At 45.5% G+C, this 15,130-nt stretch overlaps 1 protein-coding gene across 1 annotated transcript in view; it reads left to right on the plus strand.

Annotated features, from left to right (window-relative positions):
* LOC146854150 (hemagglutinin/amebocyte aggregation factor-like) overlaps positions 1 to 13,584 on the plus strand; it is a 112,385-nt gene extending 98,801 nt beyond the window's left edge. The window contains exon 6 of the mRNA XM_085651024.1: positions 13,367 to 13,584. Within this exon, the coding sequence (XP_085507150.1) occupies positions 13,367 to 13,409 (43 nt within the window). The 3' untranslated portion in view covers positions 13,410 to 13,584. The remainder of the gene's footprint in view (positions 1 to 13,366) is intronic.
* The last annotated feature ends 1,546 nt before the right edge of the window (positions 13,585 to 15,130 follow it).

Here is a 15,130-nt window from a genome sequence, read left to right on the forward strand (position 1 = left end):
CTTCAACCTGTCACCTTCGAACCCTTCTATTGTCTTAGCCCGCTGCCTACAATGCCAACAAACTTGTCTAAGAAGATAACTTTTCACCTGGATAACCCAGTCTATGTGGCCAGTCGGTGATCGGTCATGGTCGGCCTTAATCTAGGCTTTGCCCCAGTCTATCATGATCAGTTGCCCGTGGTTGGTGCTGAATGGTGTTTTGATGCTAATATTTAATTCAAAGTTTTAAAACTTGTATCTCCGGTATCTAAATTTCCTCCTTTTAGATTGTTTTTATTTTGGTCTTACTTTGTTCATTAAAACATTCTCTACTTTTCTAAATTAGAGTGTGATTTTTTATTTTGTTGTGTGTTCAACTTTTTATCTGCTTTTGTACTTCTAAATGTTGTAGGGAAGTGCTTCTTTTGGACATGGTTAGCCTCCACCTTTTGCCTGGAAAATGATGTAACTTTGACTGGAAGTGCACAGGGTCTCTGCCAACCAGGTCCCCTGTGCCAGAGCTCTTTCCCTAAACTGTCCCATATGTTTCTCACTTAGCACAACTTCAGTGGCCTTTGTAAATCCCTTGTAAATGGTACCCCTGGTACCTAGGGCATTGACCCTGAAGAGGAACCCCAAAGGTAGCAGCACAATTTGTGCCACCCTTGGGCCCCCTCACCAAGGCCATGCACACTGCCATTGCAGACTTCATGCCTTGGTGCACATAAAACCAAAGAGTCAACATGATATTGGTAAGACACCCTGTTGGACTTAGCCCTTTTTGCAGGGTTATCCCCAAACCTTTTGCTTCTTCCTCCTCTTTTTCCTGACCTGAGTTTGTTGGCTATAAGACACTGGGCACTTTACCACTGCTGATCAGTGCTAGAGTGCATATACTCTCTGTATAAATTGTTATTATGATTGGTTATCCATGATTGGCATATTTGATTTACTGGTAAGCCCCTAGTAAAGTGCACTGAGTGTGCCAGGGCCTGTAAATCAAATGCCACTCGTGGCCTGCAGTACTGATTGTGCCACCCACATAAGTAGCCCTGAAAAGATGTCTCAGACCTGCCATTGCACCCACTTGCCAGGCTCTAACCTTCTATTTTCTTACATGTACGACACCCCTATGGTAGGCCCAAGGTACCCCCATGGTCAGGGTGCAGTGTATGTGAAAGGCAGGACATATAATGGTGTGTGTGACATGTCCTGATAGTGAAATACTGCCAATTTCATTTTTCTCTACTGAAAGGCTATTTTGCCCCATAGGATAGAATGGGAAATGCTTTGTAACATCTTACAAGTATAACTTCCCTTAGAGACAAGATGGAGAAAGAAAGTTTAGGCTCTCTGAAGTCAGAATTTAATAACGCATCGTTTAGTAAAGATGGTTTTTAATTGTATGTTTGAATATGCCACTTTTAGAAAGTAGGTATTTTCTTGTTTAAATATTCTGTGTGCCACTGCCTGTTTGTGTATTTACTGTTTTACTGTCTGATTTGGAATGACAGAGGGTAGAGATGTGCATTCTCTCAGACAGCCACGGGGGAGGTTGTGGTGTTTGTGGCCCTTCCTTGATATCTCAGAGCTGAGCTGAATAGACCTTGACTGAATTTATAGTAGTGGGAGGAGATTTCTTTGCACCTGAATAGGGCCTGTCTCCCTTGCACAATGCTGTCTCCACCCCCTGCGGTAATACTGCACCAGTGAGGACAGAACTAGTTTGGACTGGGCTCAGAGACTTTTTTGCACAAAGAGAACAAAGACATTTTGGGGTATACGCATTAGATAGTTTCTGGAATTCAAGAGGAACCTTTGCAAAGTAGAAGAGCTGGAGAAACTGAAGGAGAAATTCTGCCCCTTTGCTGTGTGCTGTCTGGGGTTGACCTGCAGTGGCTGATTCTGCCAAGGGAAGGACAAGGACTTTGCTGTGTGCTGTGTCCCCTGCTTGAGGAAGGTCTCCAAGGGCCTGTGTGTGCTGGCCTCCTTTTCTGAAGTCTCAGGGACACAAAGACTTGACCCCCAGCTCCCCTGAACCCTCTTGCTGAGAGTTCTGACCTGTCAGGAGGTGCCTATTCCAGTTGTGGGCCTTAGGAGGTTGTTCCTGCTGTTGGGAGATGAAAGAAACCTAAGAGAAGCAAGAAAACCTGTTTCTGACACCGTCAGTGATGCCGTGACTTGCACAGAGACCCGGGGCACTGCTCGTGAAGTGAACGACGCACGCTTGGTCTGCATTGCGTCTCCGACGCCCTTCAACGCCTCCAGTTATCGGCCGTGCCTGACACTAGCGCCTGCATTCTGTTATCACAGCTCCGATAACCGGCGAGAGTGACTCCATGACCACGCTAACTTCGCATCCTCACCGGAACCGATGCCTCACTGCCGACGCAACAGTCTTCCCCTGTCCTGGACACAACAAGTCGCCTCCTTGCGGACATGATCCCTCGCCTCCCCCGTGGCAGCCAGAGAGCCGGCCTTGACCTTGGCACCGACGCCTCACCTCCACAAAGCTGTGCACCATCATAGACATCGTTTCCAAGGTACTGTTTGTTTGGGGATCTGTGTGACTCCGTGGCCGACGCCACGCTCCTTGCAGTCGTTGACGTATTTAGATTTATTATTGTCACGGCGTTGCAATAGCCCCAGGTGGAGCTATTTGTTTTCTACAAGCTTTATTTTGCAATAACTCTACTAAAGTCATATCTTATTAACTGTATGTTATGTATGTGGAGCGGTGTGGCTCACTGGTTAGAGGCAGCAGACCTGGAAGCAGAGGACGGCCCGGGACCAGGGTTCAATTCCCGACGCGGCAGGGTTGTGGACCAGGGCCAGCAGACTTGATAATTCTCGCTTCGGTGCCTACTCTAACCAGGGATCACACTTGGCAACTCTGGGCATTAGCTTGCCTCATCTCCACAATGGCCCCCCACATTCGCCGGGGATGCCTGGTTTCACCTTGGAGATACCCTGGAGGGACCATCTCACAGGGATAGCCAGGACGGGTTCCCCAGCGGTCTACAGCGCCACGACGCCTCAGGGCAGCAGTGCATTTTACAAGACATTTACATTTATGTTGGGTTTTTGTCGTTTGGTCTTGTTAAGTTTAGATAAAGATACTTTATTTTTCTAAACTGGTGTGGTGTCCATTTGTGGTCTGATCACTGTATTACTGTGTGTTTTGTTTTGAGTAGAAATACTTTACACATTGCCTTTGGGATACGTTTGTCTGCTCGCCAACCCAGGCCGTGAGCAGGGGGGTATCTAAAGTGTGTATGCCCCTTACCCTGACTAGAAGCAAGGGTCCCTATTTGGACTAAGGTACCTACCACTGCCAACTAGAGACCCCCATTCCTAACACACCCCTATAACAGGCCTTATAGTCCTAAGGCAGGGTGCAATATATCTCCTGTGGGGACATATCTGCATGAGCAGATATGCCCCTGCAAGATTCATGTTGATTCTTGGATGTTGTAAGTGAACAGGGAAGCCAAAGAGAGTACATGGGCTGGACACATGTCATTATGGGTTCCCCATCTTCATGATAGCTTCACTGTGTTATGGGATGTTTGGTACCAAACATCTCGTCTTAATAAACCTGCACTGATTCCAGTGTCAGATTTACTGATACTTGCACACAGAGGTCCCCTTAGAGGGGTCCCCTGAAACCTACTAATCCTTAGAGTGGTCACTGGCTGGCCTATCACAGCCTGTCACCCCGAGACAGAGGTCTGACGTGTTTCAAATGCCTTGCCACATTTGAAACACGACCCCAGCCTCACTCCTATCCTCACCCCTTCTTTTGGCGGGAAGCCAGGCGGTAAAACGAAGAAAGAGTAGGAGGTGTACCCTCCTCTGCCAACTCCACCTCTCATGTGCTGGAGGCGAGGTGACGTGCATTTTTCAGTGCCCACCATCTTGAAGATGGTGGGACTTCTCCAATCAGGGCTAGGATTACGTACCCCTCCCACAGAAGGTGGATATAATAGAGGGAGCAGACACCCCACATAAGGGGCCCATTAGCCACATATGTCACTCCTTTGTAAACGCCACAAAATGTAGTATTTAGGTGGCATCCCCAGACCCTGAAACTAGTATCCACTGACACAAGAAGAAGACGAACTAAGAAACACTGTTAGTCTGAGAACTCCAGACCTCGTGGTGGCCTTTGGGTGCAAACTCCTGCCTGCCTCCACAGAACTCGACAATCACCATCCTCCAATTTGTCTTGTCGTTGTGTGGCCTCCACAAATCCTGGTGGGTCATCAGCACTTTGCAAATCTCCGAGGAACTCCCTTGAGATAGCGGAGCTATCTCCCTGCAACCTCTGGTCCCAAAAACAGCAAAGTCCGGTCCAGTGATGTCCAGCTCCCCAGATGGACCAATGTTTCTGAGTGCCAGACGAAGGTACACTGGAGGGTCAGATCGGCCTCTGCACTAAGGAGCTCATTACGATGGCGTAACGATCGCATCCGCCGAGCCGGCGGTGGCGACCGTTACACCATCGTAATGAGAAATACCCCCCTCCATATTATGATGGCAGGGGGTATCGCGGTGGACGCATTGTTTGTCTGCCGCTTTTTAGCCTGTTTGCAATTGTTCCGATTGCCGGCTCTGCTGGGACAGTAATATGGTGGCGGTGCCTAGCAGGCACCGCCAGCCATATTATGATGTGGGTGGAATACTGGCCCTTCCATGGCGGCGATGCCGCCATGAAAGGGCTGGCAGGGATTGGCTTTGGGGACCCGTTGCGGGCCCCTGGGAGGGTGAGGGGGTGGGGGTAGGGGTGCACTTGGGGGGTACCCATGGTACCCCCTGCAGTGCCTACCACGTGATGCAGGGAAATGCCAGGCATGTGGTTTTGACATTGCGGTGGGTGCAATCAGCACCCGCCCCAATGTTAAAATGTTAAAATGCGGAATGCGACCGCCAGGGTGGCAGTCGCATCATAATTCGCGGTGCAGGACCGCCGCATGTCTGGCGGCCGGTCCCAACACCGCGAGGATGGCAGGCGGACTCAGGTCTGCCCACCAACCTAATAGGCCCGTAAGTCTTTAGTCCCCGGGACCCACCGGAGCTGAAAGACACAAATACCCGGGGTACTGGACTCCCTACTGTAAAAACCTACGAAACCGAGTTGAGGCAGACTCCAAATTTACAGGGAGCCAGCACACAATGAGGGACATCAGGGGTCTGGAGACCCACCTCAGCAGTGGCCCAGCAGCTCCAGAATCATCACTCCAAGGTGTCAGCCTTTGACCTCGAGGTGTCTCTTTGTGCGCCATTGCCCAACTACACATCCTCACTGCACCCAGCCTGCCCGGAACTTTGGAACTTGGCCCTCGAACCTTCCCATTCCAAAAGGTGAACCACAAAAATCACTGTATTGCTTTGATTTTCCGATTGCCTTTTACCCCCCGTAGGGAATGTATTGTGCATACATGGGCACAACTGTGAATATTGCATTTACTGTGATTTTCCTTATAGCGAAAAGTATTTACCTTGCACCTGAAGTTCTAAATATTTAAATAAAAATCAGTACTATTTTTCTAATTCGTTCTTGACTTCATTAATTGAGCCGGTGTATCATTTATTGCCTTAGGTAGTGCAACAGATGCTTAGCACTACCCCAGGCTTCTCCAATGAGTATCTCGTGAGCTACTGGTAGCTCTCCAGGTATCTGTAAGTAGCTCTCCTTTGTGCAACCCAGACTACTAAATTAGAAGCTTTACTTGCTTGAAGTAATATATGTATACTAAAATTTTGAGTGTATAGTTCAGACAAAATATTTCTTATTTTCAGAACTTATAAGCTGATATTTGGAGAAAAATAGCTAAATTTCCAAAATATATTTAAATTTGATATTTGAGTGATAAATAATATTGTGGGTTTGGGAAGACCTTTTCCCAATGTTATTACCTTGGTGCTAGTCATAACAGCTATGGTTATTATATACTACCCATGTTGTGGCATTCCATATTGACAAAGCCTTTTATGCATTACTGTTTGCAACTATGTCTGATGCACTGAGGTGAGTACTGGTAGTAATCTTGTCTGAAGTAGTCAGTATTACAACACTAACAACATTAGTAGCTCTTGATGAGTTCAATTGAACATAAGTAGCTCTTATTACAGACAAGGTTGGAGACCCCTGCACTACCATGTGATAAGCCTTACTGCTCACTCACACTACCACAAAAATAGAGTGTTAGACAGTATTATCTAATTTTGCATCTGAAAACCAATAAGGGTCTCCTTGACCACTCTGCATAGTGTACCCCCTGTGGTGCACTATATAGAGAGGTGGGTTTCATACAAATGGTTTATACTCCTTTTTAAGCTAAGCCTGTCTGCTCTGTAACATAGCTACTAAGGGTAGAGCTCAGGTTTAAATTACTGAAACCTTTACTGAACCTAACAAGGATAATGCCAATATTACTTGTGGTGTACTGCAATCTACTTTAATTAATAATCCACTTTCTTACATTGAAATTCAGTGGTGGGAGTCAGGACCTTTGTTTAACAGTAACGCTCAGCTATTAGGGTGGAAATTAAAAATTCCTATTTTGAACAAAAAGCAAACATTGATTTTTGATCTTCTATATTCACCAGGCAATCAATCGGGTCATATTTGATTTTTCAAAATTATTTTTTAGTCTAATTTTTGTATCTTTTAAAATTCAAGGTAACATTGAGCTGGATCTGACTGCCTAATTCCAAGTAATCTTGCAGAATTCACTATTCTTAATTACGCTACACGGAATTGTGCGAGTTACATCCAACTCTAATTAAAAGGAATGATCTGAGAAACCTGGGGGAAGTGGAATGTCCTACTCCAATTACTTTTATTTCCCTATAGGGAGGTACTACAATAAGGGGTGGGCTTCAGCCCCTTTGAGCTTTTGCATGGGCACCCTACAAGAGGAGCCTTACGTTTTGTCAGAGAAGGGTGGGAGAAACTTCTCAAGGAACTCATACAGGACATTGCAGACTATGTGCTGGGCTTGCATTGCTAAGCACATAAAGAGTGCTAACAGAAACAGCCAGCCAGGGGCTCATCAAGCACTGGTATGAGCACAACATAACCTGGTGGAATACTAGACATGTCAAAAAGTGTGGGTTGTGGAGCCTGGACAAATGGACCGCAACTTACACTGCACTGGAGAAGATGAGTGAGGCCAACTACCAGGTAGACCTTTGTACTCTAAGGCACACCCACAGGGTGGTCCATGTCAACAATTTGATGCCCCACTTTGCACTGACAATCTTGTGTTGGTGCACCTATGCCCAGTTAGTGACTTTGGCAACATTCCCAGCTCCCCCACTACCCTTTCCTGATGAAGGAATTCATCTGAAAACACGTTTCTAGAATTACGCAGCACAGGCTGCACCAACAAGGGTGAATACTACTACTGAAGTAAGTGTTATCTTTCACTGCATTTCCCATGATGCATTGGGGCAAATTGAGTGCTGGGATGTGAGGCAGAGTGCTTCCACCCCCGTTTGAAATTGGCTTCCTAGAACTACTGAGCTGACGAGCGTGTGTTGATGCACCTGCACCCAGTAAGTGGTACAGAGACCTGAAAAGGATTGGGGAACCATGTCCAGCACCCCCACTACCCCCTACTGAGGAAGGAAGGAATCCAGAAACACAGGTCTAGAGTCACTCAGCACAGGCTGCACCAAGAATGGTGAAAAATGAAAGGCTACTACTGAAGTAAGTGTTATCATGCACTGCATTTACCATGATGCATTGGGGCAGATTGAACGCTGGGATGTGCGGCAGAGTGTTCCCACCCCCTCCTGTTTGAAAAGGCAAAAAGGCAAATCAGGATTGGCCTTGGGAAGTTAGTCATAGTAAACACAAAGTAGCCCCTATGGGCTACTCTCCATCCAGTGGGCTTTCCCATACAAATACTAATGGGTTTGGACACAAATCCCTATCTGCTAACATTGGCAGATAAAGATATGCACCAAAAACATATACCTTCTCAAGGCAGGTAGAACCACAGGCATAACAAAGACCTTCGCAGCACCTGTAGTGCAGTGGACCCCCAATTCAGCCCAAAACCAAAGAATATCTATGAAATATGTGAAACTCGGGAGCCCCTCACCGCATTCTATGGTGGGGGGAGGGGCATAATTTTTTGTTATGCCACTGAGCGTAACTGTGCCCATTTTTCCAACTTTGCATGTGTGCTGCACTCTAGAAAGCGCATACATGTGGAAATGTGCCTTTTCAGGGGCACACCGGTGCAGGGTTCACCCTTCTCTGTCCACGGGTCCTTAAACCAACAAAGAAGAGATTGGCACTGAAGCTGGAATTCTAAATAACAAGTTTATTCACTCATGAGTGAGACCACGTCCATACAACACCCTCAAGTGTTCCAGGAGGTTGAGGCTTGAATACACAGACCATGGTGCTCATATACTGTGTTTTCTACACTGGTAAGCATGTAATTACAAATAGAAGGTACAAGCATACACAGGAATAGTTATAGCCAGACATGGGCAGTTAAGTAATCACTTAGTCAGCAAAGTGGGAGGGGGGACAGAACTGCTTACAGCAGCATAAAATATCTGACAATTACATCTTTTACCCGGTGCATTTCAGCAGCCACATGCCTTTGCTCAGCACAGACATTGGTTTGGCCCAATACAGATGAAGTTAACTAAAGTTGATGACTCAATCAGAATAGAAGGGCAAGCAGCAGTGAAGACAGAAGAATTACATAGCTAACAAATTGGATGCCACAGACAAGATGGCTTCAGCTTATGCTAACAGAAATTATTACACGTTTTCCACATACGGCCCTTTTAGCATAAGCTAAGACATTTATTTATGCTTCTAAAGGGGTACGATAAATGTTATACATATCAATTAACATTATGTTGCTGACTTCATTATCTACTGCTAAACGGGCATTTACATTTTGGACATTTGTTTTAAATGGTAGACAAGTAGTACAAGTGGAAATACAGAGGGAACAAAACATTTGTCTGGTCGTCTACAGAGATGTCTATTGCACGTTTTCCCCTACTACCAGCATAGTGATTGAACAATTGCAAATCTTGATGGTAAGCTCTGGGAGCTAAAAACACAGGTGGTAGAAGGAAGACTATGTAACAGGTACCAGAGCAGCCTGGAGGTAGGAAATAGTATGCCTTAGTTCCACACAAAAAAAATCATGACAAAATGCAAGGAAGCGGCTTCGGCCTCTCGAAGACATCTGCAACACTGCAGTGCAGTTTCTGTGGCCCACTGGCACATCGCCTGTACTTTGCACAAAAAGGGGGCCAGTGGTCATGGCAACAGAGATAACAAGAGGTCCATTTCCTTTACCCAACCTAGAATTTGAATACACATAGTTTGTTGCTGCACTTCTTTTACTATATTCTTCCATCTCTAAAGCAGCCCCTTTTGCTTGTAGGTCCCCATCTTTGTTGGGGTAACAGACTTTGTTCATTAGAGGCATGTAGAAGTTTGAACCAAGCTGGGCATGAGCCATTGTTAGAGAATGGCAGCGGTGATAATAGGATTCCTTTTCTGTTCTGATGAGGAGGAATCTTACCACACATCCAACAGTTAGTATCATTGCTTAGCTGGTGTGTCTGATGCAACATTTGAAGAAATTAATTGTTTCTCAAATTTTTCCGGTCTCCCTGTTCATGTTGCGGCAAATCAAAATGATGGTGCTTTTTTGTAGCAAGTGATGTAACAGTAATGTTAGGTAAGGAGGCTCCAGGCATTACTTCCTCCACTACCCACATTACAGTAGCGATGATGGCAACAGTCAAAGTTAGACCAAGAATCCAGATTGTACAGCCGTTGCACATTGTCGCAGCGATCTCCTTCTTAGGCGAGCTCATTTTCATCGGCAAATAACAAAATAGATGATGCCCTAAGGTCCTGGGCAGGCGTTGGTTTCTTCACTAATGTTGAGACGAGTAGTCACTAATAGGCTACCTCCCTTTGTAGTCAGTCTTTAACCACCCAGGACAGTGGTTCAAACAGTCTTTTTCAGCAACGAAGTGTCTCTTCATGTATAGGGCGTGGTTTCGGAATCCCCCATATATTCATTGGTCTTCCAAAAACCACCTCATACGGTGTGAGGCCAGATCGTGTATGTGGTATCGATCTAATAGATAGCAATGCTAGGGGCAGTGCATCAGGCCATTTCAAGGATGTGGAAGCCTGTATTTTGGCCAACTTCAATTTGAGGGTAGAGTTTTTTAATTTTTATTATTGATTTTCAAAAAGCAAACAATGACAACACAATACATACCCCTCTAAATTTGAGGGTAGAATTGTAACGTTCCACTAGCCCTGCTGATTGTGGGTGAAAAGCAGCATGAAATGTCTGCTTAATTCCTAACCCTTTCATGAAATACTCAACACCTTGCCCAATGAAATGGGGTCCATTGTCCATTTGCAGGACCTCAAAAGTTGGAGTTTGTGTTCACTTTCTAGGACTATACTGGAGACAGACCAGACAAGACTGGACTATCTTTTTAGCAGTGCCGGCAATATCAGGATGAACCCAAACTTGCATAAGTTGTTTTGCTTTTGAGGATGCACCAACATGTGCCGGCCCATGTGCCAGGTGAATCATAGGGTGTAAATAGGCTGTGGGTAACTTCCATTTGGTCATTTCTTTATTCCTTCATCATCCAATGCTCCCTCCTTGGACCATTGTTCTAATTCATCAACAGAGGCAGATTGTTTCATGTCCAGGAGCTCTTGCCTGGCATCATGCCAATGTTCAGCCTGTGATTTTACCACATACATGGAGGTGGTACTTCGCTGCATTGCAGTCTCCCGAGCTGTGTAATATGCAAAGGTATTGCCTGCTCCTATTTTATCGGTCACTTTCTTGTGTGCACTACATTTTACGATTGCTACTGTCTTAGAGTAGGCCAAGGCAGTAAGGAGATTATGTACTAATTCCCTATGCACTATTTGTGTCCCATGTGAAGTGAGAAAATAATGTATGAAAAGCTAGGGATTCACTGCCTTCAGAAAGAAGTAAGGCCAATCAATGCATGGACGTCCTTCTGAGTACGGGGCACAGGTGTATCTAAAATGGTCTGAATGCGATCTGGTGTGAGTGCACGTTCCTCCATAGACAGGAGGTGACCTAAATAGGTAACCTGCTGTCTACAAAATTGCAACTTCTTCCGAGAGACTTTGTGATGATGAGAGGCAAGGCATGATAACAAGGACAGTGTTCCTTTCACACTAGGTAAGGACGCCAGAGCGGCATCCTCATTGATAAGACAGGACCTTTCAACCATTGGATAGTTGTTATTTAAAATAACACGCACACCTTCTAGAGAACAACGTATTGTGGCACGAAAATATTTAAGCATATCGTTACCCACACTGTTGTCCGGCGTATTAGGGGAAAGCAAAAATGGACATGCTGCAGTGAATTTAACAAGACTAAATGCAAGTGACTGCAACAGCGGGCTAGATGTAGGTGTCCCATCGAATCCTATCGATGTTATCATTGCGCCAGACAGGGGAGCCCTAGGAACCAATTTTTTAGACAGAGCACTACGAGCAGCTCCTGTATTAACCAGAAACTGATCAGTAGAGCCCAAGACATTTGCATCAACATATGAATCTTTCTGATCTACTGGGACCTCAACCGGTTCCTTACCCCATCCTAGGCATTCCTATGCATAGTCACAATCCCCAAGACCATCAGCTGAATAATCAGACATTTGATATTGATTTTGTCTATCAAAGATATTTGAATAATGTGGTCCATGTTCACACTAAGTATAGTGTGAAAGGGGGCCTTATTTACAAGGCTGCCTTGAAAATAAGGCAAAGCCAATGCTGCCACAGGAATGTCACCAAAAGGAACTTTCCTGTGGCAATAGGGGGCTTGTAAATATGACACAAAGACTCAGCAACTATGGCACCAAGGCCTTTGTGCCTGGCTGTCTAGACCTCTCTGTGGCAGCAACGCGGTGAGGGATATGCTCGATGTGGCACCTGTTTTGCACGCAATTGCCTCCTTCTCATGCAGAGCTCAGCAGGCTATCTGAAGTTTGGGTAACATGCCCAAAGCCAAATAATACACCTGCTAAACCTACCACGTTTATTGTAACAAATAGAAAGGCACAAAATGGAGCAAAGATGAGCGTGCACCAAAGTTTACTGACCAATGAGGCAAGTCTGAACCTACACAAAGATTAGTGAGTAATGGTGCAGATCGGAAGATCTGAGTTTGCAGTCCAAAAGAATGAGTGATCGAACAAATATGGGCAAATGACAGTGGCGGCCAGCACAGCTCGTAGGTGGGGGGCGAGCACAGGGGGTTGCGGGGGGTTGAGATTGCGGGAGGGAGTTCACGTAATTAAAAAAAAATACCTTACATTGCTGCAGGGTTGCACGTCTCTGCTCCTGATCTCCTCGGGGAACAGGAAGCATAGCCAAGCCCCACTGACCAATCACAACGCTGCAATGCAGCATTGTGATTGGTAGGCACCCAGGCTCCACTGATCAATCACAATGCTGCAATGCAGAATTATGATTGGATTTGAGCGTGCTGGTTCGACGCTCAACCAGGAAATGGGGGTCAGGGCATATTCTCGGTGCAGGCTGTAATGCAGCCTGCATGGAGAACCCGGAAAGTGTGCATGACTGGTTTGGGCTGCCTTAGTGCGCACTTAGGAGTGGGCAAACCACCCTTCCCCTGCCCTGCTCTGAGAATAGAGCAGCTCCGCCCACCCACCCGCCCCCAAGTCAGTACGAAGCATAAAATGATAATAAATGAAAAATATAATTTTATGTTTCTGCTTCTCGCACTGCTTGAAAGCAGTGGGGCGATGCTCCTCCACCATTGCGGAGGAGCCGCCACTGGCAAATGATCCACATTTCTGAGCACTGGTGCAAGTTTGAGCAGACATTGATTTCTGGTGAGTGAAGGCATGGTTGTGCACATGAACTGATGGTCACTGAGCGATTGCGGAAATCTGAACATGAAGTCCTCATACGGAACGATACTGCAAATGTGGCCATGCAGCTAGGACATCTAAGTGATGGCATGCATCTGTGCCAGCAATAAAGAGGTCTGAATGCGAATGTAAATATTAGCGAGTAAGAAATGCGTTGTAAAGGTTGTTTCCCGTTGATCCCTTCATCTATTCAATAATAACTCCCATGGCTAGAAATCAGTACACAATAATGCCCTACAACTTTTAAAAGTTCTGTTTTAAATTAATTCAGAAATGATAACATAAAGACAACTTCCCTAGAGAACGACAGCTTGTCCAAGCTGTTATGTCTCCTAACACATGCCGTTTCGTATGTTTTACTATATTGGTCTGTACTGCATGGGTCATAAATAACAAAATTGATTTTATTTTTTTGTAGGGACCGTCGATGGAAATACCAGCACTGTGCCAAAAGAGCTTGAGCATAGAGGATGCAGCAGGAGAGCGCCTCTGTGATTGGAGCTTCGCCTCGGCGTGCAGACACTACATTTGTGTTTGTGCATCAATTAACACTCTCTGATGTCATCACTCTGTAGCAATCCTGGTTATGTATCTCCAACGTTACATTATCTGTTCATTAATAAAGCATCTACCAGACTTTTTTTGTTTTTTGTTTTTTTGTTGGGGGGTCTTTGCCGGTAGGGACCCCTACCCGCAAAAGATAGTATTGATTTTTTCAAACAGCTCTCCCCTGTGTGCACTTTCAAAGCACATTCCATGGTCTTTATGACCAGCCAACTGAACTGCTGTCCACTCCCCTCCCGCCCCAAAGGAGATAATGAAAAATACTACAGCCGAGCAGTGTGTGGTCTGCTTGTAAGCAGCCAGCTCTCTGCATCCATTGTGTAGATGTATTGGTCTGTGGCTCACTCATACCTTGTGGTGTCGGTGGAGGGCAGGTCTTCCTGAAAAGTCTAGCCCACTCAGGTAGGAGTTAAGTATTTTTGCAATCAGTAAAGATTTTAAAGAACCGGTCAATGACAAATAATTTGGTTCCTAAAAATGTAAATCATAGTGGGTCGCAATCTGACCTACCTCATAAATAGTAATGAGGAAGGTCGCAAATTGCGACTCACTATGATTAGGGGCCATCACATGGATGGTGGCCTACTGGGGTCAGCAGACCTCAATATCTGTGATTGCCTTTCAAGAAAGTTTTTTGTTTTTTTGTAAATGCAGCCCTTTTTACTAAAGGACTGTATTTAAAAAGAAAAGTTACATGTTTTATGTTTGTTTAAGAGTTGGTAGTGGTAAAGCTTTTTTATTTACACTAAGAAAACGGAAGGGATGCCCAGGGGGCCCTTTCCCTTTCGTAAATGAATTACAACCTCTTTTGAGGTGTGATAAAATAATCTATGCGTTGCAACTGGATTTCGGCTGCAAAACAGCCAGACATTAGATCCATATTCAGTATTTGGAAGGGATGCCCAGATAACGCCTCTCTCAGGTACTAAATAGTATCCTTTTTTAATCAAATTTAAGGAGCTTGAAAAGCGTTTTAGAATCCTAAAATTGGATTACTAATAAGAAAAAACATTCAAATGTTCGCAAACACCGAATTGGAGTATTTGCAACTGTTTAAATGCATAGTACCTCTGGCCCCAAATTCTTTGTTCCAAGTTGGGCCCTTAGGTTACAGTCACAGCAGGTAGATCTGGCCAGGGCTCCTTCCTCAAACTGAAATGCTCCCCCAACTTCCAATTTTGATGCACAGACCAACATTCCTTTCCATTACATCATTCTCTCGCAGCATTCCAGACGCAGGGTCAGAGGTAAAGGAGATGGGAACACAGTGGATAATACATCTTTGTTTATGTAAAACATGTACTGAGGTGAATGTATGACATTTTTCTGCATTCTGTCCATCAATTGTTCTTTTTGCATTTGTCACCCCGAGTGGGAAGGGTATGCCCAGACGTGGATCACGTGCTCTCCATGCCACTGGAGTCAAGCTATCCTGGCTGATGAAGGCTGAAAGCCCGAAACCGGTCCTAGGATGCTTGTTTCTAGTCCAGGGAGGACCTGGCCTGGCAGTTCGGGCTGGACTGTTCCCACTGGGTGCTGGGTCAAGACTGATTTGCATATGGCTGGGTCCAAACTGGAATGGCATGGTGAACAAAAAAACGATGGATTTAGGCCCAGA

Source organism: Triturus cristatus, chromosome 4_1, assembly GCF_964204655.1.
Source record: "Triturus cristatus chromosome 4_1, aTriCri1.1, whole genome shotgun sequence".
NCBI classification, from domain to species: Eukaryota; Metazoa; Chordata; class Amphibia; order Caudata; family Salamandridae; genus Triturus; species Triturus cristatus.